This window comes from Xiphophorus maculatus, chromosome 10 (genome assembly GCF_002775205.1).
Source record: "Xiphophorus maculatus strain JP 163 A chromosome 10, X_maculatus-5.0-male, whole genome shotgun sequence".
NCBI lineage: Eukaryota > Metazoa > Chordata > Actinopteri > Cyprinodontiformes > Poeciliidae > Xiphophorus > Xiphophorus maculatus.
Genome location: NC_036452.1, coordinates 23,002,196 through 23,025,720, shown reverse-complemented (window position 1 = coordinate 23,025,720; position 23,525 = coordinate 23,002,196). Strand labels below are relative to the sequence as shown.

Below are 23,525 nucleotides of genomic sequence, written 5' to 3'. Positions count from 1 at the left end.
CTTGAGCAAGTTGCCTAGATACTTAAACTCCTTTGCTTTAATCAGAGATTGACTGATCCACCTATGGCCTTAGACCTAGATAATCTGACTCAGTTGAATCGTCACGGTTGGAGGTCAGTTGAGGGTGGAAGCCTTGTCATGCTAGTTCCTGGTGGCATAATCTGATAAAGCACCTTTTGATTGAATTTCAGGATTCCTTGGTAGGAATCTTTAGTATACCACAGCTCGACTTGTTAATATTCTGAAGAAGTTCTACAAATATCTCAGTGGTGGGGAGCCTCAGTTTTCCGCAGTGACTCCCACACATTTTCTGCCAGATTTAGATCTAAAACTTCCTCCGGTGAAGCCAGATTTATTATTTTTTTAATTTATTTTACATCCACCTCGACCGCCAGTATTGCTGAAGAATCAATTCCATTTTCATTTTTCAAGTAGACAACTGAAAGTTTGGGATCCAACCTAGTTGGTATTTCAGTTTGTTTATAATTTCCTCCACTTTGATTAAAAACTCTCGTTTCACCTGAAGAGAAGCTGAGAACATGACGCTACCTGAACAGTTCCTCACTGGTGTTCTTTCGGTGATGCGCTTGTTTTTGAGATAAACTCGCCTCTTGGACTTTTGGTCAAAAGTTCAACTTTTGGTTTCAGAAAGTCATGACATATTTTCCCCACAAGGTACGTTTTAGAAAGATCTGGATATTTTGTTAGAATAAAATTTTGAGTGCCCTTTTCCTTTCTGATCCCTGATATCATTTTGATTCTTTGCATCCTGAAATTGTCCAAAACGGCAAAAATAAGTAAACATCCCACTAGAAGAGCTGAAGTTTATTATTTCATGTATTATCTTACTGTAACAGATGAGTAGAAGGTTCAGTTATTTAAAAAGGTGTGCAAAACATTGTTGGTTTTACCAGCTTGTGCTAAAGTAATCAGTTGGAAAGATTTAAAATGATTTTTCATGGTGTTGTTTTACACTTGGCCTGTTAACATGGGTGTGTATCCTTTGTAGTGCCACTACTGTAACACTCGAGATACTTTTGTTAAGCAGAGAGAAGCCAATGTAGAAAGTCTTTGCTGTTATTTTACTGTGTTTTGTCATGTGGAGATCCAGCTGAATTGATTCGTTTTCAACAAAACACTAAAATGTTCTTTCTGATTTACTCAACCAAGGCGGAATTCAATGTCTTTATTACAGAAATGAAATCAGATATTAAAACATGTTTACACAATGAAAGACATACATTTCAAAAACATTTCCTCTTTTAAACCTACGAGTAAATATTACAAATAAATTACATTACAACTGATGTGCTTTTGCATTGCCAGACAGTAATAAATCGAATACAAGGGAATAGAGTAAATATACAAATGATCAACCAGATTTTTTTTTTTTTTTTACAGTGTGAAATAAAACAAGCTCCGTGGTCAGATTTCTTCATTCTTTATTCGAGGCAGGTTCCACCTTTTAAAATAAACGACTTAAGAAAATTACCTATAGCTACAGTATATTTTACAAAAGTTCAAACACACTTAAAAATGTGTAATTTTTTTTCCAGAGAAACGCAGTTAAAATATAATCTACATATTCAATTAACTGTTTTTCCCCTTTGTCAACTCACAGCTTTTAAATGTGCACACTATATATATATATATATATATATATATATATATATATATATATATATATATATATATATATATATATATATATATATATATATATATATATATATATATATATATATATATGTATGCATTTCTATATTTATTGGAATATATTATTTGTTACATAAAATTATTTTGAGTGCCTTCATAACATTAAAGGACAAAATGTCACATTTTGAACAACATAAGACAAAACTTGTCCCCTTCTAGCAAAGTACACATTAGAAATATTAAAACATATTTATCATGAATCCAATTGTTAATATTCAACTTACTTAGACTCTGACAGAACTACTTTGAAGTAAAAGGAGTGTTTAAGATCAAAGCTAAATAACTTCTATGTCTTATTACCGTAAAACATCCCTAAAATAAATACTTTCATTCAAAACCATCAGTGAAACACCAGATTTATTTCTTTTTGTTAAAGATATACTTCTTAGATGGTATAAAAACATTTAACATTAGTTTCGATGTATATAAACTGAGAAAGCAGTTTGAGATTCCTGACATTCAGTCATCTTTCAGTGTGGGGAAAAAATTATTATAGTGAACTATGCAGGAAAAAATGTGCTCTGCCGTTCTGCAGCTGTTCACATTGAGGTTGGTTTTGTGGTCGCTACGATATAATCAGTACTTGTACTTGCAGTACTTCTAGTCCTTTTGCTTGAGCTCCATCATAGATAAGGACTTATTACGCTTCTTGGACTTCCTGTACTTGTAGGCGAGTTGGATGATGACCACCAGGAAAGCCAGGCTGATTGACAGCAGTAACCACTGGCCAGCTTTGGCAGCGGCCTTGTCCACTTTCAGTCCCAGGAACTCAACTTTCTCATCATTCGTTGCAACGTCAGGATCTGAAAGGCAAGAATGAATGGAAATATAACATTTTATATAGATTACCGAGCAGCAGACTCTCGACTACGTGGAGACGTTTGGCATCAATTTAGCATTCTGTTTGTTTTGACCTTCTCCCAGTAAGAATTAAGGATGCACCAATCCAATTTTTTCACTTCTGATACAGATATCTGAGGTTTAGATGAACAGAACAAAACTGACTTGAAATGTTTCACAGAAAACGGACATAAAAATACTGAATTTCAAATTTATTTGATAACTGTGCACCAGTACAGCATAATTAAATACAACAATAACTTCACAATATTGATCAAACATGCAAACACAACAGAACTTCAATTTGCTCAGTCAATGCAATTAGGGGTGGGGGTGCACTGATGGCAGTTTTCCGGACAAAATGTTGCTAGATATAGCTAAAAAGTTGCTAAGTTGGCAGCAGTGGGTTGACCTTTGTCCTTTGTTAGTAGTTCTGCGCTACTTTGTGTTGGTCCAACACACAAAATCCCAACTAGATACACTGAGTTCTTTTATGATGCAACAAAATCAATTCAATGTCATTGCATTTTTACAGCATGATCTCATCAGCATACAAGATGGCATTATTCAGTCAGGGGAACGCTCACTGAACACTGCGGTTGTTTAAAAAGTGTGTGAATGAATGCCTGAATGCATCGATCGTACCTGAAGGCCTCCAGTTGTAGTCGGGCCACCCGCGGACCTCGTTGTTCTTCTTGTTCTCCTCCTCCAGCCATGTGATGAGAGGTTGGAAGTACTGCATGAGAGGCTGGACACTCATCTTGGACTGACCCGTGATCATGGCCATGGCTTCCGGCCACGGCTTACTGTAACCGAGCCGCATCACATCCCTGCAAGCGGTGACAGTCAGAGCAGAGACCAGGAGGAGGAAGACGAAGGGTTTGTTGTTGAAAATGTAGTGGTTTGTACTTTTTCACACAAGGCCAGGCAAGTTAGGATGGTCTTTTCCCATACTGCGTTTGAATTCACTCTAGTTTTGTTATTTAATACAGTAATTAGATCACTCTGAAACATGAATTACTTCTTCACATCACTACATCTTCTCTCCAGCTGTCAACATAAGATGGTCCTATAGCAAGGGCATCAAAGTCATTTTCAGTTTGAGCCACATGAAGATCACGAATGTCCTTAAAGGGCCGGTCTTGTTAGAATGTATTGCTAAACCCCTCCAGCCAATTAGCTCTCTCCATTGAATGAGTACTTCTTAAAATGAAACATTGAACATCGTTTCACATTCATGTGATTTGGCTGTGTATGGACAAGTACTGCTTTGATTGGATTGATGAAATAATATGATCACATTCCTAATTTAATTGCCGAGAAAAAAAAAATTTGCCAAAAGATAATTTTGGCAAAAAAAATCACTTATTTTAGGAAGGTGACAATATTTAAGAACACAACTGGCTTTTTTAAAAAATACTATATGTTTTTCAGCTACATACTGTCTGGAAAACACATAATAGATTTTTATGGCCCACCATAAAATCTATGGTGGGCCAGATTAGGTCCACAGGCCTTGAGTTTGACATAAAATAATCTGTAGGATTCAGAGCACACTAACCCCAGCAGCTTCCCAGCTTCTTTAGATCGGTAGATATCACACGTGTGCAGAGGCCCATCATGCTTAGCTGCGTCACACAGAGCTTTGTGGAACTGAAACTGGATGACGAAGCTGATGAAGTAACTGGAAAATATGAAAATATGCACTTTAAGGATTATGCTTAACCTCCAAGTCATGCTTACAATGTGCAAGTCCTATTTTCTTATCTATTTATAGCTGGAGCGTGTCAAAGCAGTTATCAAGCTAGCTGTTCTGAGCTCCAACACGTCTCATTTGCTTTGCAAATGCAACACTACCGGACGTATGGCACGCTGGCAGGGACGTGGAACTTTGCGCCTGGGTCAAAGTCATCCTCGGTGCGGGTTACAGGGGGGCAGAGGCCCTGGTACTTCAGTCTGCAATAAACAAAAATCATTTACAGATTTGATTGTTATTGCATAATCAACCACTTTATGATGAGCAATTACAATAAAAAGCACGTTTTATAGCTAAAGTTCTTCACCTGAGGTTCCACCACTCTTTATTATAATCCGACGATGGGATGCGTCCGTCGAAGACCTTCCATCTCCACTGGTCCATCAGGTAGCCAAAAGGCAGGAAGGCAATTTTGTCCAGCGCCATGCTCATCAAAAAGTTGATGTCACTCTCTGCACAAGAGTGAGACATTTATTACTTGGAAACAAAGCAAAACAAATGCATTGCTCTTATTGTGGCTCACCGTGGTTACTCTCCACTTTGTCCAGGAGCCCGATGCTCTGCAGATGTTTGGGCGTGGAGACGGACAGCGCGAGAACGTCTCCGATGGCTTCGTGGAAGCCTGGGTTGGCGCCGGTGCGGAACGAAACGGGCTGGTCTTTGTACTGCAGGAAGTACTGCACATGGCCCATCTCATGGTGCACAGTGATCAGGTCGTCCATAGTCACAACGGTGCATTGTTTTATCCTGGAAACACAAGCAGACACACAATTACAGTTCAGCCTTTTTTTGTTAGGAGACAATAAGCCTTAAGATTATTTCTTAAAGCTCTAAAGGAGCAAAAGAGCCACAGGAAGCTCCGAAGCCACAATACAGAAACACTCACTTGTATACTCTCTCTCTCCTGAACCTCACAGAAGAAAGAAGTAAGTCAGATAAAGGGAAAGAGGGTTGCCAGTAAGATGAATATCAGATGTTTTTCCAACTTGCACTTCCTAAATTTATTTGCATGCATGTCGTCACTTATCCTAATCTGACCTCCTTAGTAACGTTATCTAAGTATGAATTGTTCTTCATACCTAAGACTAAAAAATTTCCTCATTATGTCTCTGACAAAACGTGCCAGTAGCTGCGTTTCCATTAACCATAAAATTGCAAAAATTGCTCTCACAGCATCACACAGTTCATAAAAAGTTGTGCATCATTACAACGTATTGAATCCAGAACTCTTCTGTAAAATGGCCGACTACAATTTCGCCCAAAACGCTGCATACGTAGCTGCTCCCAAGTAGGCGGTGCTTGTCGCTCCAACACCTGATTAAGACGCCGACGTCTCCTCTGATTGGCTGATAGATGATTGGCACCATGGCTGAATTGTGAGTATATCTCATGTAAGTGTTAACGTCCGTCGGTGCCATAAGTTTTAATGACTTATCGCATGAACATGCTTATTCACATGTGATTTTAATGTATAATGGAAACACAGCAACTGCAACATTTTGTTTGTTCAAAATGAGCAGACTACAAACAAAGATGTGTCCACTTAGCAGCTACTAACTGGACTGTTTTTGAGAGTTTTGGGGTTTTTTTACATTGTTTTTGGGCTGGAAACTCTGTCAGATCTAGCAACCCTGTGAGTACCCCTGGCTGGGAATCACTGCTGTAAGGTCTTTAGAGAAAAAGAAAAATCTAACAACAGCAAGAGTTCAACCTGAAGTCCTTTCGGTTAAAGAAATCCCACGCAGAGGCATGGCACACCACCTGGCGTCCGTCAGTCGGCTTCTCCAGCATGGATTTGTCCCAGAACTCTTGTGGCATTGGCAGTAGACCCAGGGAGGTGAAAAACCTGTCCGACTCCTGAAACATCCTGGTTGCATTCCAGCCCTGAACAAGAACAGCATTGCCTGCATTGACTGTGACATTTTCTCTGGGAATTCAATAGACGCTTTAACATACGGAGGAACCACCAGACGGTCTTTGTTTTATGAGCTTACAATTATTATGTTCTGTATATTTCATGCATTTATTTACCTGTGACACCATAGCTGGTGTGGCATCGACTTGTGTGGCATCTGGATAGGGCATGACTAAATCCATGATTCCAGACCATGTCTGTGCCCACATGTTGCCTGAAATGTCGAAGCAGAATAGCAGCACTTTTTATGTCAAACACTAAGAGGTCAGGGAGCAGGTCACACTGCTGTGTCATTGTTTAACCATGTGGGATTTGTGATTGTGACTGAGTCCGTGTGGAACTGTCACACACATTCTCACGCTTTATGCCTCTAAAAGAAAATGTAATCTAGCTGAAATCCAAAGGCATCTGCAGCCAAAGACAGCATATGAATGGAGCTTCCTCCCATATAAAAAGGAGAGTTGTGGCTGTAGTGTTAGAATTCCAAGAATTCTGCCAGAGAGGGATTTTTCCTGCCCTTGCTTGACGTTGTTCTCCACACTATCCTACAATGAAAACGTGTAGCTGGTGCAATATCCAAGCTACTGTTGTGCATATGGTTTTCAACCAAAGAGCTCTACACTTACCCAACAAGTGAGCAGGGATGGGCCCCTTTAAGTTGATGCTATCGGAGCCATACTTTTTGTAAAGAGCCCTTCGAACGTAGGCGTGAACGTTGAGATAGAGCGGCTCCAGTTCCTTCCACAGAGCCTCCAGGTCCTCTTCAAAGGTAGGGGTTTCATACAGGGACCGCCAGAAAGCCCCATTATCAGAATGCCCTGTAAACGGCACCAGAGGTTAACACAGGTGTATTTAAAGTGGCACTTTTGCCTCACAGTTTTGCTCTACATTCCTCATCAAGTCGACGGGGTTATGGTTTAACCCACTTTATCCTGACCGCACTCGCTTTCAGCTGAGATTTATTTGAACTGCTTAAGCAAAAATAGTTATTGTTGGACCCCAGTTCTGGGGTTTTCAACAGCTGAATAACGTTAAGCTGCAAAAGATGCTGAATAATTCTGTTATAAATGTTCTCTTATCAGAAAATATCACTTTCCTCCTGTAAATATAGTTTACTGTAGCACACACACACAAAATATGAATTGACAGCTATTCTTGTTCTGCTTACTGTCATTAATAGTGAATCCTAAATACACTTTATGATCACATGCCAAATGTATTTACAGTTTAGGACAGATTAGTTGGTAATTAGCCCTAGCTTTCAACAATTTTCTCTGAACCAGCATTTCCACACGTTGCCAATTTGTGCTAATTGCTAACGTAGCTTGTGTTAGCTTGGCACATATTGGCATAAACAACACAGGATGATTCCTGTGACTCTGGTTCTGCTAAGAAGTTAGCACTGTCTTCTCTGTTTCCCAGTCGGAGCAATAAAGCCCATGTATTAATTACTTAGAATTTTTCATCAAAATAAAGAAAATAAACGCCGGTTTCTGTGGTAAACCTCCATAACTGACAAAGGATACAATTTACTTTGGTTTTACCCAGATTGACGACGTTTAAAAACCAGTAAAACCTTGGAAACATTTAACATGCAGTTTAATTATCTAGTTTTAACAATGCCAATCAAAACTTTTTTATGCAGTAAAAAGTCCAAATGTTTGCAGTGTGTTCCATATTGTTAAGGAACACAATTTAAGACACCAGTCTAACATTCTGCATTCACCCATTGTTTATATTTGTCAGCATTCATTTAAATTACATTTCCTGCCTTAAAGGCAAGCTGGAAAACATTTCCTGCTGGACAAGGAACAAGGGAATTGTACATGTAGGGCGAAATTAGATCCAGATGACATACCATTGAGTGTGGCAGCCTTATTGGCCAGTTCAACATATCTCTTATAATCATCACGAATTACTTTGCCAGCAGCGTCTCTCCATCCTTTCCAGGCAAACAATAGTTCATCATAATCCCTGGACTCTGCCATGATTCTCTGGAGATCTGAAAACAGAAAGTTTAATTTTATTACTACCCATAAAAATTAGTTAATTAGTTCTGAACTATACTTAGCATGAATTTCATCTCTAAATGTTTCTAATGAAGTTGAAAAATTCTTAACTTTACCTGGATCCAGTGGATGACATTTGCCATTTTCCCTACAAACTTCTGCCACACTATATTTTGTCTCCATGTTAGACATAATATTATTTAACTGTAAAAGAAAAAAAAAAGATAAAACGTCAAATTTTCCCAATCATACAGAAATTCACAAATGAAAATAGCTAAAAAATAAATAAATAAATACATTTTAAATAAATGAAAGCTGATCTTGTCAGAAGGCAGGTACGAGTATGAATATCATGTTTTATTTGAACCAGCAGTAAAACGAGCTCTGAGTTTGACCTGGCAGCCTTGGGTGGCTGAATTGAAACAAATCTGTAACTCTGTCCTGTCTTCAGATACGTCTTAAAATCGCTAAGTACGTTTCCAGCATTATGTTATACAGTAGCAAGATGAACTCATTCCGTTCCCACCTCTTCCAGTTCTGCAGTTGGCAGTGCTGCCTTCTCAAGGTCACTGAGTTTTTTGATGATGCGTTTGACAGACGGGTCCTGGAAGTCGGAGGTGTCATACTGGCGAGCCTTCAGGCCGTACTCCAGGGTGTGAGCCGCCATTTCCAGGTCTTTCTTAAGCTGGAGAACAACAAACACTTGGTCATTAAGACTGAAGAATAACATGGATTACTGCCAGAGGATGCCCCAAAACATGAATGTTAGATGTGTCAAGCAGATGTGTGCATAAAGTCATTTTTAGGCAAGTCAATAATTTGACACAGCTGATTACACTGGTCACCAGGCAAAACATTGTCTGGGGTTTTTCAACTGTTTTAGTGTCATGTTGATGAGCTGAATCCAAAAATCCCATTGGTTTTGCTCGATCAGGTCAACTTTCTAAACTACGGAGCAACATGAGTATCAAAATGCAGGACTTGTTCTCACATCTGGATCAGTTTCCTGAGAATCTGATCAATGAGTGATGAGCAGGAGGAGAGATTCCACCAGGACAGGAAAGAGACAGAGACATAATGTTCACATGTACTTACCCTTATCAGTGTTTATTATTCAATTTACAGAAATCCAAGTTTGTAATATTTAATTAATACACTCTGTTAGAAAACAATTTTTTTTCTCCTAAAACCTTTTTTGGATGGGAAATATTAACAGAAATGAACTGATGATGTCAGAAAATCAGATTAATCTAAATCAAATTAGAATAAAAACCTGACCTGACTGAGAAAAATGGATGTTATTTTTGGATTCAGTGGTACAAAATAGTACCAACACGGTTGGAAAAAACAGACGACTTCCAAAAAAACATTTTTTTTTGTAACCCAGTAATCGGTCTTCACAGAAGATCACATGCACTAAAGATGACAGTCGCGGTACAGCAGCTGAGGTGACGTTCTGTTGCCCTCACCACTTCCTGGTTATTAGCTCCAGTGATGTTCGTGTTGTACTTCCAGTTGGCCTCAGTGTAGGCATTCCACACTATTTCAACTGTGCTGTTGTATTCATCCAGAAATTGCTTTGCATGAAGCTCGTCTGTATTCTTGTCTGTTTAGAGAGGAATCAGAGTCAGTTGAGAGCGTAAATACTCTGAGGGCTTTTAATGTTCTCACACTTCAGCATTACCGATATCTTCAGGGTAGCCTTCAGGGATGGGCGGGACCCAGTTGAATTCAGGCCATCCCAGGGTCTCATTCACATTTTGTTGTTCCAGCCACTTGATTATGGGGTCGAAGTATTTCATCAGAGAAGCGGCGTTCATCTTATTTGTGCCTATGGCCTCTTGGAGGACTTCTGGCCAGGGCTTAGAGGAACCTGCTTCAAGAACGTTTCTGTTGAAGGGAGAACATGTACTGCATGTTTACTTTCTCAAAACTGTGCATTACTGATGCTGTGCGATAAAGACGTCATTCTTACCGTAGAATCTCGCCGGCCTCTGCAGAGCGGTAGATGTCGCAGGTATGCAGAGGCCCGGTGTGCTTGGCTGCCTCACAGAGTTTTTCATGAAACTGGAACTGGAGGATGAAGCTGACGAAGTACCTGCAAGAGACAGAAGATTACTTTATGAATACCACATTCATTAGAAGGATTCACCTTGTAGGTTCCCTATGTTTCTAAAGCGCCCGTATATCACCCGTTTCCTAAAACAAGCCAGAATGTGAACTCTTCAATGGCCTTGGCTTCTGCAACAGGTCTTTCCTTTGTTGTTGGTTCAAGGCAACAAAACAGAACGGCAGACAATGGCATCGTTTCCACTCATTCTTGCGTACTGAGCAGAACCGGAACCAGTTTCTCCTCATGTAGAGAACTGTGTGAAAGTCTTCACACTAGTGATGTGACGCCCACGAACGATTCTTTTGACCGCCTCTTTACCCTTGAAGGAAAGAACTCTTTTACAACTTTGCTTGTTTACAAACTTCAGCTCGCACTGCAGAAGCTCTTATAATAGTATTTAATTTAAAAACTTTAAAATATAGATTTAATCGAGGAATAAATATAGAAGAAGGGGTGGACATGCGAACACAGAGTTAATTCTCATTGCTCACTGTTGGACGGTACGGTGCGCTCCCTTCTTCTTGTTTCACTTTAATGTCGATAGCAATGTTGGTGCATTGCCTTAATTGTTATATTTAATAGTGCAGAAGAGGATTTTTGTTTCTGCCAAAGACATTTAAATCAACTTTTCCACCTCAGTTTTGTTACATTTTCCTTTTATTTTGTGTCAATATTAAAAATAGCACTAAAATGTTATTAATTCACACAGACATACTAAAACTACATGTGTACTTGACATTTATATGCTGAAATTTTATAAAAATATATACATAATATTTTCTGTAGGAACATGCTGGGGTAATTTATTTAATACGTATGATTCAACGGTTTTCGTAAACTTCACCACAAAAGCATTTAAAACAAAACTGTTACAGATAACATGGCTTGATCTTAGAAAAAATATACATTTTCAAAAATGGATCATTTGAACGGCTCTTTGAAGGGAACTAACTTGGTTCCCTTCAAAGAGCCGTGAGTCTCATCACTAATTCACACAGCTTCAATGTCTCTTCACATTATCACAGCCACAAATTTCACCATATTTATATAGATTTGTATGTGACAGACCAAAGCGACTAGCTTATAAAACAGAACCAAAGTGGATGTTTGTCTGAATTTGTATTCAAACCAGTGACTACTTTGTTGAACCACCTTTCACTGTAAATGCAGCTGTTGGTCAATGGGCTGAATCTCTACCCGCTCTGCACTACTAGAGACTCTAAAAAAATTTTTTTAAAAGCTTGATCTTCACTAAGATTGAATATAGAACATATAACACTATTCTCTGAGTACTGCACAGATGATCAATTTGAGGTTTTCTTTACCTCTGTGACACTGGTTGTGTGTAGTAAATGCTGTAAATGCAAGAGGTCTACCTGATGTATGGCGTGTTTCCGGGAATGTGATACTTTGCTCCGGGATCAAAGTGCTCCTCTGTTCGGCTGGTAGGTGGGCAAATTCCTTGGTACTTTGTTCTGTGAAAGGAAGAGTTAATGAGACACTGACTCAAAATGAGAAATACAGTGAACCCTCGTTTTTCGCGAGGGTTGCGTTCCGAACAGAACTCGATAGGCGAAATCCGTGAAGTAGTTACCTTTATTTTTTACAATTATTATACAGCATAATTAAATACTCTACATTAAAACCAAAGAACAAAGCCTGTTTTCAGGCCTAAGCATTTTTTTAAACAAATAGAATGCTTTCTTACAAATCACTACAGTAAAATAATCATTTTAATAATCAATACAATGATTGAAATGATTAATTTTAATCATTGGACAATAGGACAAATTGTGACTCGTGTATTTCACTGTTCCTCTGACTGTGACGCTGCAGCCTGACTCCGCTCTCTAGTAGTTTCTCCTGAAGCCTGCGGTGCAGGTGTGTTTTTTCGGGAGAAGAACATAGTTATCGGTAGTTGTTGTTGCTCTTCTTTCTTCTGGGTAAAAATATTTGCCAAAATTTGCCAAGCTGTATTACGTATATTTAAATACCGTAACGTTATTGGCACACGGGTAAAGAAGAAGCGCGGAGATTGTTTAACCAATCAGGACGCAGAACGCAATGCACTGTGACAAACAAAAAAAAACTCCGAAGCAGCGAGGCCGTGAAAGGTGAACCGCGTTATAGCGAGGGTTCACTGTAGTTTTTCCAAATGTTTGTTTTTATTCTTCCCTTCATGTTGCATTTATCAAACATGGCTAACTAGATTTTGATTAAGAGTCCCACCTGAGGTACCACCATTCCGAGTTGTACTTCTCCGGAGGAATGCTTCCACTAAACACGCCCCATCTCCAGAGGTCAATGAGGTAGCCAAAGGGAAGGAAGGCTATCTTCTCCAGAGCGGTCTTCAACAGGAAGTTCAGATCAGTTTCTAGAAATTCAAATATCCAAGATTCGTCTTCAATTTATTTAAGTCACCATTTCTATTTTTTAAAGACAGCACTGTAAGTTTACATCTCTTTAACTGGAGGTTATTCAATGATTGTTACCTGCGTCGGTGGTCACAGACTCCAGAAGGTTGATCTCATGAAGGTGCTTGGGTGTTGAAACTGACAGGGACATAACGTCACCGATAGCTTCATGGAAACCAGGGTTGGCTCCACGGCGGTAGCCTATAGGCTGATCCTTGTACTGCAGGTAATACTGGATGTGGCCCATCTCATGGTGCACAGTGAAGAGCTGTTCCATGGTTACTGTGGTGCACTGCTTAATCCTGAACAGGATGAAACGCAAACAGTAATGTACAGATTGACTTGTAAATGGTATTTAGTCTGTACATGTATAGCACTTGTCTAGTTCAAAAGCATTCCAGAGGGCTTTACATTGCATTCAGTCAGTCATTAAACTACTACAAGCTACCAAATTGTAGTCACAGTCTGACCGAAGAGAGGCTGCCATCCACTGGTGCCACCAGGCTCTCTGATCGCCACTAGCAGGCAAGGCTGTGAAGTGTCTTGCCCAAGGATACAAATACAGAGACAGACAGATGGGGCTTCAACCTGCAATCCACTGGTTCCTACCTCCATTGCCACCGTTGCTGCTAACAACTATAGACACGCTGCAACGTGACATCACATGCACAAGATCCCGCCCCCCAGCTCCCAACTGGAGGCCAAAAAACTGTTAGCTGACGACTACCATTGGTTCTAGCTGTCAAGTTGTCAACTAAATCTTAAATTCATGTGTGATAAATAAAGGAAACTTGTTATCTAGTTGTCAAACTGTGACGACTGGATAACAAGGTCCAAGGATATTACGTTTCACAGGTCAGGAAAAATCAGCCAACCAATGAACTTCATTCCTACAGCACATTTCAAGAACCGCTGGGGCAGCCAAAACGCTTTACAACAAAACAGAAATATGTAAAAAAATAAATAAATAAATAAAAAAGGAACATACAAAATGTATGTTTGTATAAATGTTTCCAATGTATAAATTTTCTAAATTTTTAACTTAAAAATTTTTCATTAAAAAAAGAAAGGCAGAGGAAGGTAGGCAAGTCATGCTAGCTTGACTTTGACAACCTTAACATGTAGGTGTGCTGCGGACTTCAGTGTGTTTGGTTCAGTTAACAAAAAAGGCATCCTACCCACACCGACTCTGCCAGATCATTAGTAGAGCAGATGTTAAATTTAGATAATCAAGCAATAAGTGTTCAGAAAAACACTTATTATTAATAAACATCAAGCATGAAAACATATTTTTGACCTATTGAATGTTCTGCTCCTTGTGTGGGAAATGGCTGCGTATTTTTTGGTGTTGAACCTCAATCCACTAGTGGAGATGTTGTCAGCCAGTTGCTATGGCAACGGGTCTGCGTGTAGCATAGCCGACACACAGATAAAAAAAAAAGAATACAAGTGGTTTTGAGTTGTTCAACAGTTTTTTATGCTATTATGCTTTTGATGTGGCACACTGCACAAAATTAATGCCTACATTTCCAGGTCTCATTTTGGTAATGGATTTGTTCTACCGTGGCTGTGTGGCTATGGATGGCAAGTAAAAGAATCGCTTTTTTGCCCTCCAGCGTTCTGGATATAAACGACAATATGCAATAAGTCTATAGTTTGTGTTTTCTAAAGCAGATGCACAGGTTAGTTATTTTACCTGAAGTCTCTGCGGTTATAAAAGTCCCAGGCAGACGCATGGCACACAACCTCCCGATCTTCAGGCTTAACAAGCATCGACCCGTCCCAGAACTCTGGAGGCATCTCCTTCAGACCCAGAGAGGTGAAGAACTCCTCGGCCACACGGAACATGTGTGTGGCATTGTAGCCCTGAAAAGACCAATGCCATTGAACAGTTAGTTGATCATTTATTTTTGGAGGCCATAGCAATAGCATAAAGTCCATCTTTCACACATACCTGTTTGACCATCTCGTTGGTCACATCCAGGTTGGGTTTGTCAGGAAATGGGATCATCATATCATAAATGTTATTCCACGCCTGGGCCCACATATTTCCTGTGTGGCAGGATGGAAATATACTTAAAAAGCCATTCAGAATCACTGTGCAAGATCCTACATTAAGGCATTCTCTTCAGTGCGTATTAGTAGAGTGCTCACTGACCATAAAAGGTCTATATCATGTTACTGGGCTACAGCTGTCTGATATTAAGGGAGATGTTTATCTGGGACAAAATGGATCATTTGACTGGTAAGAATGTAGTTTCTGCAATCACCAAAGTTTATAGTGGAACTAAGCAAAGCTGACCTCTTCAACTTTTTGTATGAAAGAAAAATCCAAATGGTGAACGTGTGCTTTCATTGTGGTAACTGTGTGCATCTTACCCAATAGGTGTGCAGGGATGGGTCCCTTTAGGTTGATATATTTGGGTCCATAGAAGTTGTAGAGTTTGCGTCGCACAAAGGCATGCAGGTTCAGGTAGAGCGGTTCAATTGTCTTGTAGAGATTCTCTAAATCCTGCTGAAAGGTTTCGGTCTCATACCAAGAGCGCCAATCAGCCCCAGTGTCATTAAAGCCTTTGAATAAATTAAGTTTTCACAAGTTTTGCTGTGTAACATTTGTACCTACATCTTTGACCTTTTTATTTTGAGCCAAATTAGAGTTCTTACCATCGAGCTTTGAGGCGTTGTTGCTGAGCTCCACAAACCTGGGATAATGCTCCTTAAGAGGCACACCTGATGCATTGTGCCAGCCTTCCCAAGCAAACAGTAACTTCTTATAACTCCTGGAGTTGGCCAGAATTTCTGTGAGTTCTTCAAGACAAACGACAATTTCCCTTTAGTTAGACAGACACAGGAAAGGCAACATCAATCAATCACGCAACTCAAAGGGAAAAGATGCTAAATTCCCTGTAATCATCTTGATGCATTGTTGCTTGCATAATTTCCTGCTCCCCAAGAGGATCACATGCTCTTTATCTGGGAGATTAAGTTGGTTTTAACAGTGTCAGGTTTTTCATAGACATTCAAGCATCTCTTCTAAACACAAGATCAAATGGTGGAGAAAAAAAGGGTCGGAGTTCATGTGTGGTTGGCGCTACCTCATCTGCACTGTGGATAGCTTCTATAAAAGATAAACTGCTCAACATTATGGATGTAATGAGCTCATTTCAGTTTATGAGCAATTCTCTAAGGTGATTGCTTTTTCCACTCTCCCTGTACGTGCTGGAGAGCATTTTCTCGCAAATGCATCAAGCAGTTGTAGCTGACAAACACAAAAGACCATTGTTCTCAATGAATGCCTGTACCTTCCACGCCGTGAAGATTCGTTAGTGTTTCACATAGCACTCTCGATACAGCCTCAAGACTTCCTCTTAGAATTCTTCAGAAATTATACCCATCCTGTTGCTTCCAAAAACCGATAAAATCTCAAGCACTTACAACTGTTTTGAGTGCAACATTTCCCCCTGTGCAGAGTTCTTTCCTGCTACAAACTGTTAACATTTAAACAATTCATGGATCTTGCCCCTTAAAAACTAAAGACTATTTTTACATACCAGGTTCCAGGCTCCAGCTTATGTCTGGCTCTGGGTACACCTTAGCTGTTGAATAAATACTGTCCATGGTGCTCAGGATGGTGTTATACTAAAAACAAGATAAAAGATAAGATAAATGAGCAGGTTCTGTGAATCAAGCAGGCTACATGTGACGTAAATCTTTGCATTTTTGCATCGTATTTATACTTTTGATACATGAAAAGTACTAGACCTCCTCTCGTTCAGCCTGTGGAAGGTTGGCAGCTCCCAGTGACTTGATCTTTTCAATCAGTTTCTTGTCGGCTGTAGAAAGACTGTTCAGGGTATCCAGAGAGAAGACCTGCTTGGCCTTCCCCCCCCAGGCCTCTACAAAGGCTTGTTCTTCTAGACTTGCAGCTACCTTAAGACAAGAAGCGTTAGAAGTGAGTGTTAATTTCTGTGAATGCCTTAGAGCAAAATGTGAACCCCCTTCTGTCCTCCCATTTAGAAAACATTAAAGCCTGAACAACATCCATACAGCCGTCACCGTCCGCTAACTCCAAGATCAGTTCACAGGGGGTGACTTCTAGGAGGGAAACCCCCTGACAATCTAAGCTCATTCTGGGAGATTCAAACCTGTTTCCATGTGAGAAGCAATATACAGTCCCCCATCAAACGTGTTCTCAATCTACCCCAGGTTATCCTTCCAGTGGGATGTGCCTGGAATCGATCTCGGTAGGGATTCCAATAACGTGACAATTACTTGTATAAAAGACACATCCACTCCTCTGCATCAAGCTAACACTGATTACTAACAGTGTCATTGAAACCTATTGCCTCAGATCAGGAGGAACTGACTTTCATCTTGGCTTCTTCAAATTTGGCTGCAAAAACACCCTAGAACATGATGAAGGTTGTGGTCTGGAAAAGCCAATAGTACTACATCATCAGCAATAAGCGTAGACGAAACGTGAAGGTTCCCAAACCAGACACAGTCTTTCAAATACCTCAAGGGCCTGTCTGTTTTGTACCCTGTATTGTTGCCTGGTTGTGTTTGCTTTGAACAGAGTGCCCCCTCAAAAGTAGGCAGGGACCGTCGTATCAAAAATGTGTCACTTCATCTACTTTGTGGCACAACAACATTGAACTTGGGTAACAGTTCATCATTATACAAGTAATTACATTCTGGCAGCAAGTGGTTGACAGAAGGCAGAATACCAAATGAATGGTACGTATAGCAGAGAAGAACTGAAGACCTGACTGGACCATCCAGCTGTACGGCGCTGAAAATGACAACATAGCATGGTAAGTTAATGTATGCACCCCTAAAACAAAAAAAATCCTAAAAACCTTCTGTGCTAGAAAACTGACTGTATTCACGCTTCAGGACTGATTAAAACTCTTCATTTATAGTTAGAGAAGGACTTAAAGTTCTCATTTTAAGTTCCCAATCTGTTAATTTTCCAATTCTGGGATCAGTAATGTGCATCTTATCTTTCTGCAACATTACCACCTCTTCACCCAGAACTTTAATTGAAAGAAATATTTCTGTCATTTGTTCCTGTCCTCTCATTTTATTCTTTATGTACTTCCACGCCTTCAACACCCCCCTTTGTCTAAACACCCAGTTTTGACAGTGTATAAGCAATGACAACGCTACACCTAAGGATGATGCAAACAGGAAAAAAAGTATGACATCACAGGAAAAGTTTGGGTACATTTGGATCGTTTGAACTGCACCCACTTCAAAAGAATCAGTTTATTCTTTTTCGGTAGACTCTAGCATGTTATCATCCCATTTGAGGCTGTTATAAATGTATAACTGAGTTCCACACTGTGGTTAAACTTGGAACAAATTACTGATTCGTGTATCTCAGCGAGCTCCCAAGTGCATTGGACTTTAAAGGCCTAACAAGCATGTCAGACAAAATGTTGTTACTCAATGTTCCTAAAGATTTGAAATAAAGACAAAGATGATGTCATTTTACAGACAGATGCATTTAAATACACTGGAGTTAGAAAAAGCCTAGCTCTAGGATGTTTCTATGCTGCCATGTTATGGTCTACACTACAGAATCATGAGGAACTCTGACACCCTCAACAAGCAGGGAAAGCCACAAACTGTCATTGCTGAGTAAACTGGTTGTTCAGACTGGAGCAGTGGTAACTGCAGCCTTTCAAGAGTTTTCGGGATGTTCTGAAAGATTCTGATCCCATTTTCCAGCAGGACTTAGAACCTGCTGTAATGACCACGCACCGCTGTGCAGTTACTGGTCAGCAAACTGGCTTGAGCTAAACGCTACAGAGAACCTACGGAGTGTTGTCAGATTTTAGTATAAAACTCTGAGTGGCCTTTCATAAACAGTTCGTTTATATCACTCTGTGTAATGAATCTATGTGAGACTTTAACATTTTGAGTTGAATTACTAAAATCAACGTTTTAATGATTATCATTTGTTGAGATAAATGTGCAAGGAACTCATAGTTGTGAAGGTCAGAGAGAACAAAGAGTGAGCTTATGGAACAGTTTGGACGTGTTGGAAATTGCCCTGCAGTTTGTATCTACTGGTACAGTCTTTACTTGAGCTTCGGACATCACTTCCATTGATTTTTTTTTTTTTTTTCTTCCCCAAAATCCTCCATTAGAGCAACCTCGACAACAATTCATGAGCCTATCCCTGTATACTGACAGTCATAGCGCCACATCTTTCCTCTGGGATCAATAATGTGACTGACAAAAAGGAGAGGAGATTATATTTTCAGAAAAAGCTTTTGTCTCTGCGCTACACTCTCTCTCCTACAGCTCCGGTGAATCTTTAAGGCTTTTCTTTACGGCGTTCTGAAAGGTCACGGACATTCTCGCTCCGTGATGGCGGTGTTTAAAGAATAGGTTTTTTTCGAGGCTGCTGGAAACCGATCTTTTCTTCTGCATCTGACATTTTAAAGAGAGTTGTGCCCTAAAACAACACATGTTGTACATTTAGCAAATTGACAGCATATGGACAAACAACGTATTGTTACTCAATTGTTACCATTTGCTGAACACTGACATGGAAACTGAAGTAAAAAAAAACTGGCACACAAACCATAACACACAGAACAGTAGATTCTTTCCACTGTTTTTGTTGAAGACCCTTATCTGTTTCTGTCCACAGCATCACTGAAACAACAGACTGCAGTCAAAGGAAAAAGTGGCTCTGAGTTGATGTATTAACTCTGACCTTTGTGCTCTTCCTCTCTGACCATCTCTACCCGCCCATTGCCCCCCTTAAATCTTTTTTTTTTTTTCCAGAAAGCCAGCAACCATCCATATTGGTTGTTACCTTTGTATAAAATAAAATACAATAAAGATAACTGCAGGCTGTGGCAGATTTATTTCGATCGCTAAGGTCCTGTTTATAGTTGCTTATTAATTAACCACTCCACAACTCATTTATTGTGGCATAATCAACAGTATAAAGGTGAAGCATTGCCAGGATTATTACAGGCAAAGTTAATATTCAGCCTTCAAACATTTCATTTTCAATTTCCTCTGACATTCAGACATATTCATTATTATGTTTACATCATTCACGAGCATACTCAGAACTGAAGTGACCTAACTTATTAAATTATTACAAAAAAATATTTTTGTTAACGAACACCCTGTGAATGTAGAAGTAGGCAACACGTCAACTATTGTCAATAGTTCTGAGTAATCTGTTGGCATGGCAACCACTGTAACATTAATTTTTCTAAGAATATGGAGTTCAGAACAACATGTAGAAATTCATGTGGGCTCCACTCACACAGCAGGTCAATTACAACTTTTTGCTGAAATCCTTTTTTTTGTGTGTGTGGTCATTCTCACTATTGATTAAACACAGAGGTCTGCAATCAGACTTCTGTGTAAATGGAATAAGAACCTAACATACGTAAGTAATAATGAATTCTTCCGTCGGTGGATGGATTTTTAAAGTCGTTCGGCAATGTTAGCCAACAGTCACTAGATCGATTAGATGAAGAAACCTAAGAAAAATGTAAGCACAGTTAACAGCGGTGGCCTTTTGCAGAGCATTGACTGCAGCGACTGTAGAGAATCTGTCTGGATGTGAAGTCGGACCCCAGAGTGGAGGGACTGTGATGTGATGAGATGATTACATTCACCAGTTTCATTTACAGCCATTGTTTACATCCAGATTTACAGCGCTTGTCTTCTTCTGGTGCCGAATTTTGATGCATGTCTCACGCCAGAGACATAAAAGTTTGATTGTAATGCAACATGACCGTTCTGACTGCCGATCATTTGAAAACACAGATTGGATTATTTTGTGTGTGACAGATCAGTCATTCAGACTGCCATGAAAATGTCGGACAGAGGTTGAACTTGGCCTCAGGATAGTCAAGTTATTAGGATATTTCCCTGTGAGAAAGACGCTGGGCTGTAACGCAACTTTATTACACCAGTTTTTATGATTCCACCATGGAAAAATTATTCCAATTATTCCAAAGCCTTACTGAATTCAGAGAAGACAGAATTAAAGAGGCTGATTCTTTTTTTGGTGAATGCATCAATCACTGAGTCAGATGACTACACATCAAACTACCCCTTGATGTGTAGTTTCACATCAACATTGGTGCAGAGATCTGGACATAACAATTATAAAGTGCGTAATGAAGATTTGTCCAGGAATGAAGCTTTGGGGGACACCTATGAGGAGACTGGAAGATTTGTAAACCTTTCTTTCTGTCTGAAAATGTATTCAAAAGTTTCTTTGCTCTGAAAGTTTCTGACTGTACGTTCAATGTCCAAATGTGCACAACTTTTAGAACCATGTAGTGGAAGCGCAGTGCAGCGTCGGACATGCAGAATGACAACAGTAGAGAGTTTGTCAGTTGAAGATGCTTCGCCTCTCCTGACTGCAAATGGCATTTAAACTTTCCAGGGAAAAAAAAAAAGACAATCAACCTCAAAAAAAACTTTGGTGAGCAATTCTTCAATCTGTGAATGCAGTGAACACTTCCACAACATCGGGACTCCTCAGGATTTAGCACTTTACCCCCCAGCAACACACACTGACACACAGCCGCGTACCAGTTTTTACACTGTGTCTAGATATTTGACTGTCCTCTAAAGTGTTTCAACAGCTGTGCAGCACACAGATCAGGCTGTGTGGTGCCAAAAAAATAAACTACAAAAGAAAAGAAAAAAGATGGTGGACATTGAACATCGTGCATGAGAGGAAAAACTTCATTGTGTGCAGCAGGTGCTTTTGTCACCAGAGATAATTCTGTACAAATATTGAATCATGTTGGAATGTATGTGGGAATGAGCAACATGCACCTTTTTTTTTTCTTTTTTTTTCAGCAACATATGTATTTTGATTTTATTGCGTTCAACATGTGTTTCTGTTGTTTAATTGTGACGCCTCATGATGATGTCCAAGACAAATTTCCCCTATGAGAACAATAAAGTACATCAGTAGTGAATAAGGTCCAAACACAGTCAGGGCAGAGCTAAGTACTTTCTATGAGGCAGCAGGGGTTTTCAAACAGCTGTTAAATATAGAGAATGCCGACAGGAAATAATTATTCCACCATCTTTTTGGCGCCCCCTCTAGCACGGCGCCCCTCCAGGTCCTATATAGTGCATACCCACTTTCTTTCTTCTTTTGCGCCACTGCACACAGCCAAATACAGAAAGTCATAAGAAGAGTCCTAATAATGCATGCAAGGAAGCAGCAGCAGCAGCATTTCTCTCCAATCTGATCTTTTTTCCAATAACCCTGGCTGCCTGCGTTTGCAGGAAAATGAGCACATGCAGCTGGAGGGAGATGAATTATACTAATACGCAAGTGGAGCAGAGCTCACCTCCGTGAAGAGAAACTTTGCCCCTGAGAAAACTAAACTGTTCGCTCTCCCTGCTCTCCTACCTGCAGCTTGGAGTTGTGCTCCGTCAGGTTGGTGTTGTAGTTCCAGCTGGCGGACACGCTGTAGAAGGACACCTCCTCTGCGGTGCTGTTGTAGTCACCGAGGAACCTCTGGGCATCATCGACTGAGTCGACATAGTCCCCTGGCAGCCAGGCGGCTGGCAGAGCTTCACACAGCAGCAGCAGGGCTGGCAGCAGCAGCAGCGCCGCTCTCAGCAGCCTGCGCGCCTCGGGAACCATGGCTCCCATCACACACAGAGTGGAGGAAAGGAAAAAATAAACTTAAATGGAAAAGTTAAGTGGAGCAAAGCGCAGCTACACCTTCCTCCGCTCCTCCCAGACTGAAGATACAGACAGGAATCAGTGAGAGCTTCTCTTTAAAGTGCCACTCTAACCCAGCCCAGTTGGCTCCAGCCCTCCCTTCAAACAGCCTGGAACCAAACAAATGACGGCCACCAATCAGAAGAGCGGGGACTGGCGCAGAGAACAGCGCCAGGTGAGTCTGATGGACCCCCACCCGCTCCACCTTCGGCTACTGATCCATTCAGCCTCGCATCGACTGAGTTTGCATAGTCCCCTGGCAGCCAGGCGGAGGCCGGTGCGCCAAAAAGTTGTGTGCGCAAAACGCGCCTCGTCGTCTGGAAAGATCGGCGGACGGCGTGCAGATCATTGCGCACCGAAGCCGCCTGCGCTGGATCTGTGCGCCTTTTCATGCCAGCAGAGTGACGGCTCTTCAATAAGCAGCGCAGCGGAGAGTCTGGGAGGGACTCCGCATATTTTACTCCAAGTTCCCCCGATTCAGCCTGGAGACAACAGAGGGAGGGGGAGGCTAAAAAAAGAAAAGAAAAGAAAAACAGGAGAGGGGGAAAGAGAGAAAGAGAATAGGAAGAAACTGCAAGGGAGATGGGGGGGGGGGGGGGGGTCACACACTATAATGTCTTTTATTCATAACCGCAGGTTATCACAAATATTTTATGTGCAAATAAATGTTTTCTGTTTCCTTTCATTCTAATTTACTGGATGTCACAGAGACCCCAGAATCACTAACAGAGACAACAAATCGTTTCTTCCTGTTAGTCATGTTATAATGAGATATATTTTTTCTGTTATTATTCAAGAGATTAGTGAGAAAAATACTAAAAATAAATTAATAAATAAATATCCCACCAAAAGGCAGCTGGCGGTTCAGAGTGTTGTATTCTCAGATGTTAATGGAAAGTGAAGTGGAAGGAAAAAATGTGGCAGGAAAAAAAGTGCAAAACTAAAAGGGGGTCCAACTTGGTGCATGGATACATTAATCATATAGTGATCAATTTTAATTATTAAATGTCTATTATGAAAGCA

General features: G+C 40.3%; 1 protein-coding gene across 1 annotated transcript; it reads right to left on the bottom strand.

The window, feature by feature from the left end:
• Positions 1-1,737: 1,737 nt before the first annotated feature.
• Positions 1,738-22,430, bottom strand: ace (angiotensin I converting enzyme). Its single transcript, XM_014473524.2, has 25 exons — positions 22,185-22,430; positions 16,526-16,693; positions 16,315-16,402; positions 15,428-15,571; positions 15,143-15,334; positions 14,718-14,815; positions 14,460-14,629; positions 12,842-13,065; positions 12,579-12,723; positions 11,726-11,824; positions 10,212-10,334; positions 9,921-10,126; positions 9,706-9,842; positions 8,763-8,921; positions 8,353-8,440; positions 8,086-8,229; positions 6,854-7,045; positions 6,344-6,441; positions 6,024-6,196; positions 4,836-5,059; positions 4,620-4,764; positions 4,414-4,512; positions 4,118-4,240; positions 3,202-3,386; positions 1,738-2,519 (listed from the first exon to the last, which is right to left on the bottom strand). Exons 1-25 carry the CDS (start codon positions 22,428-22,430, stop codon positions 2,317-2,319), a joined length of 3,873 nt encoding a protein of 1,290 aa, XP_014329010.1. The 3' UTR covers positions 1,738-2,316.
• Positions 22,431-23,525: the final 1,095 nt, after the last annotated feature.

What these genes read in the sequence shown, in the direction of transcription:
- ace (XM_014473524.2), bottom strand. Translation starts at nt 22,430, where the DNA reads ATGGGAGCCATGGTTCCCGAGGCGCGCAGGCTGCTGAGAGCGGCGCTG. An exon ending in AAGCTGGAGCCTGGAACCTG is followed by an intron (nt 15,572 to 16,314) that starts GTATGTAAAAAT and finishes TTTGTCTTGAAG; the next exon opens with AACTCACAGAAATTCTGGCC. An exon ending in GTCTGTGACCACCGACGCAG is followed by an intron (nt 12,724 to 12,841) that starts GTAACAATCATT and finishes TTGAATTTCTAG; the next exon opens with AAACTGATCTGAACTTCCTG.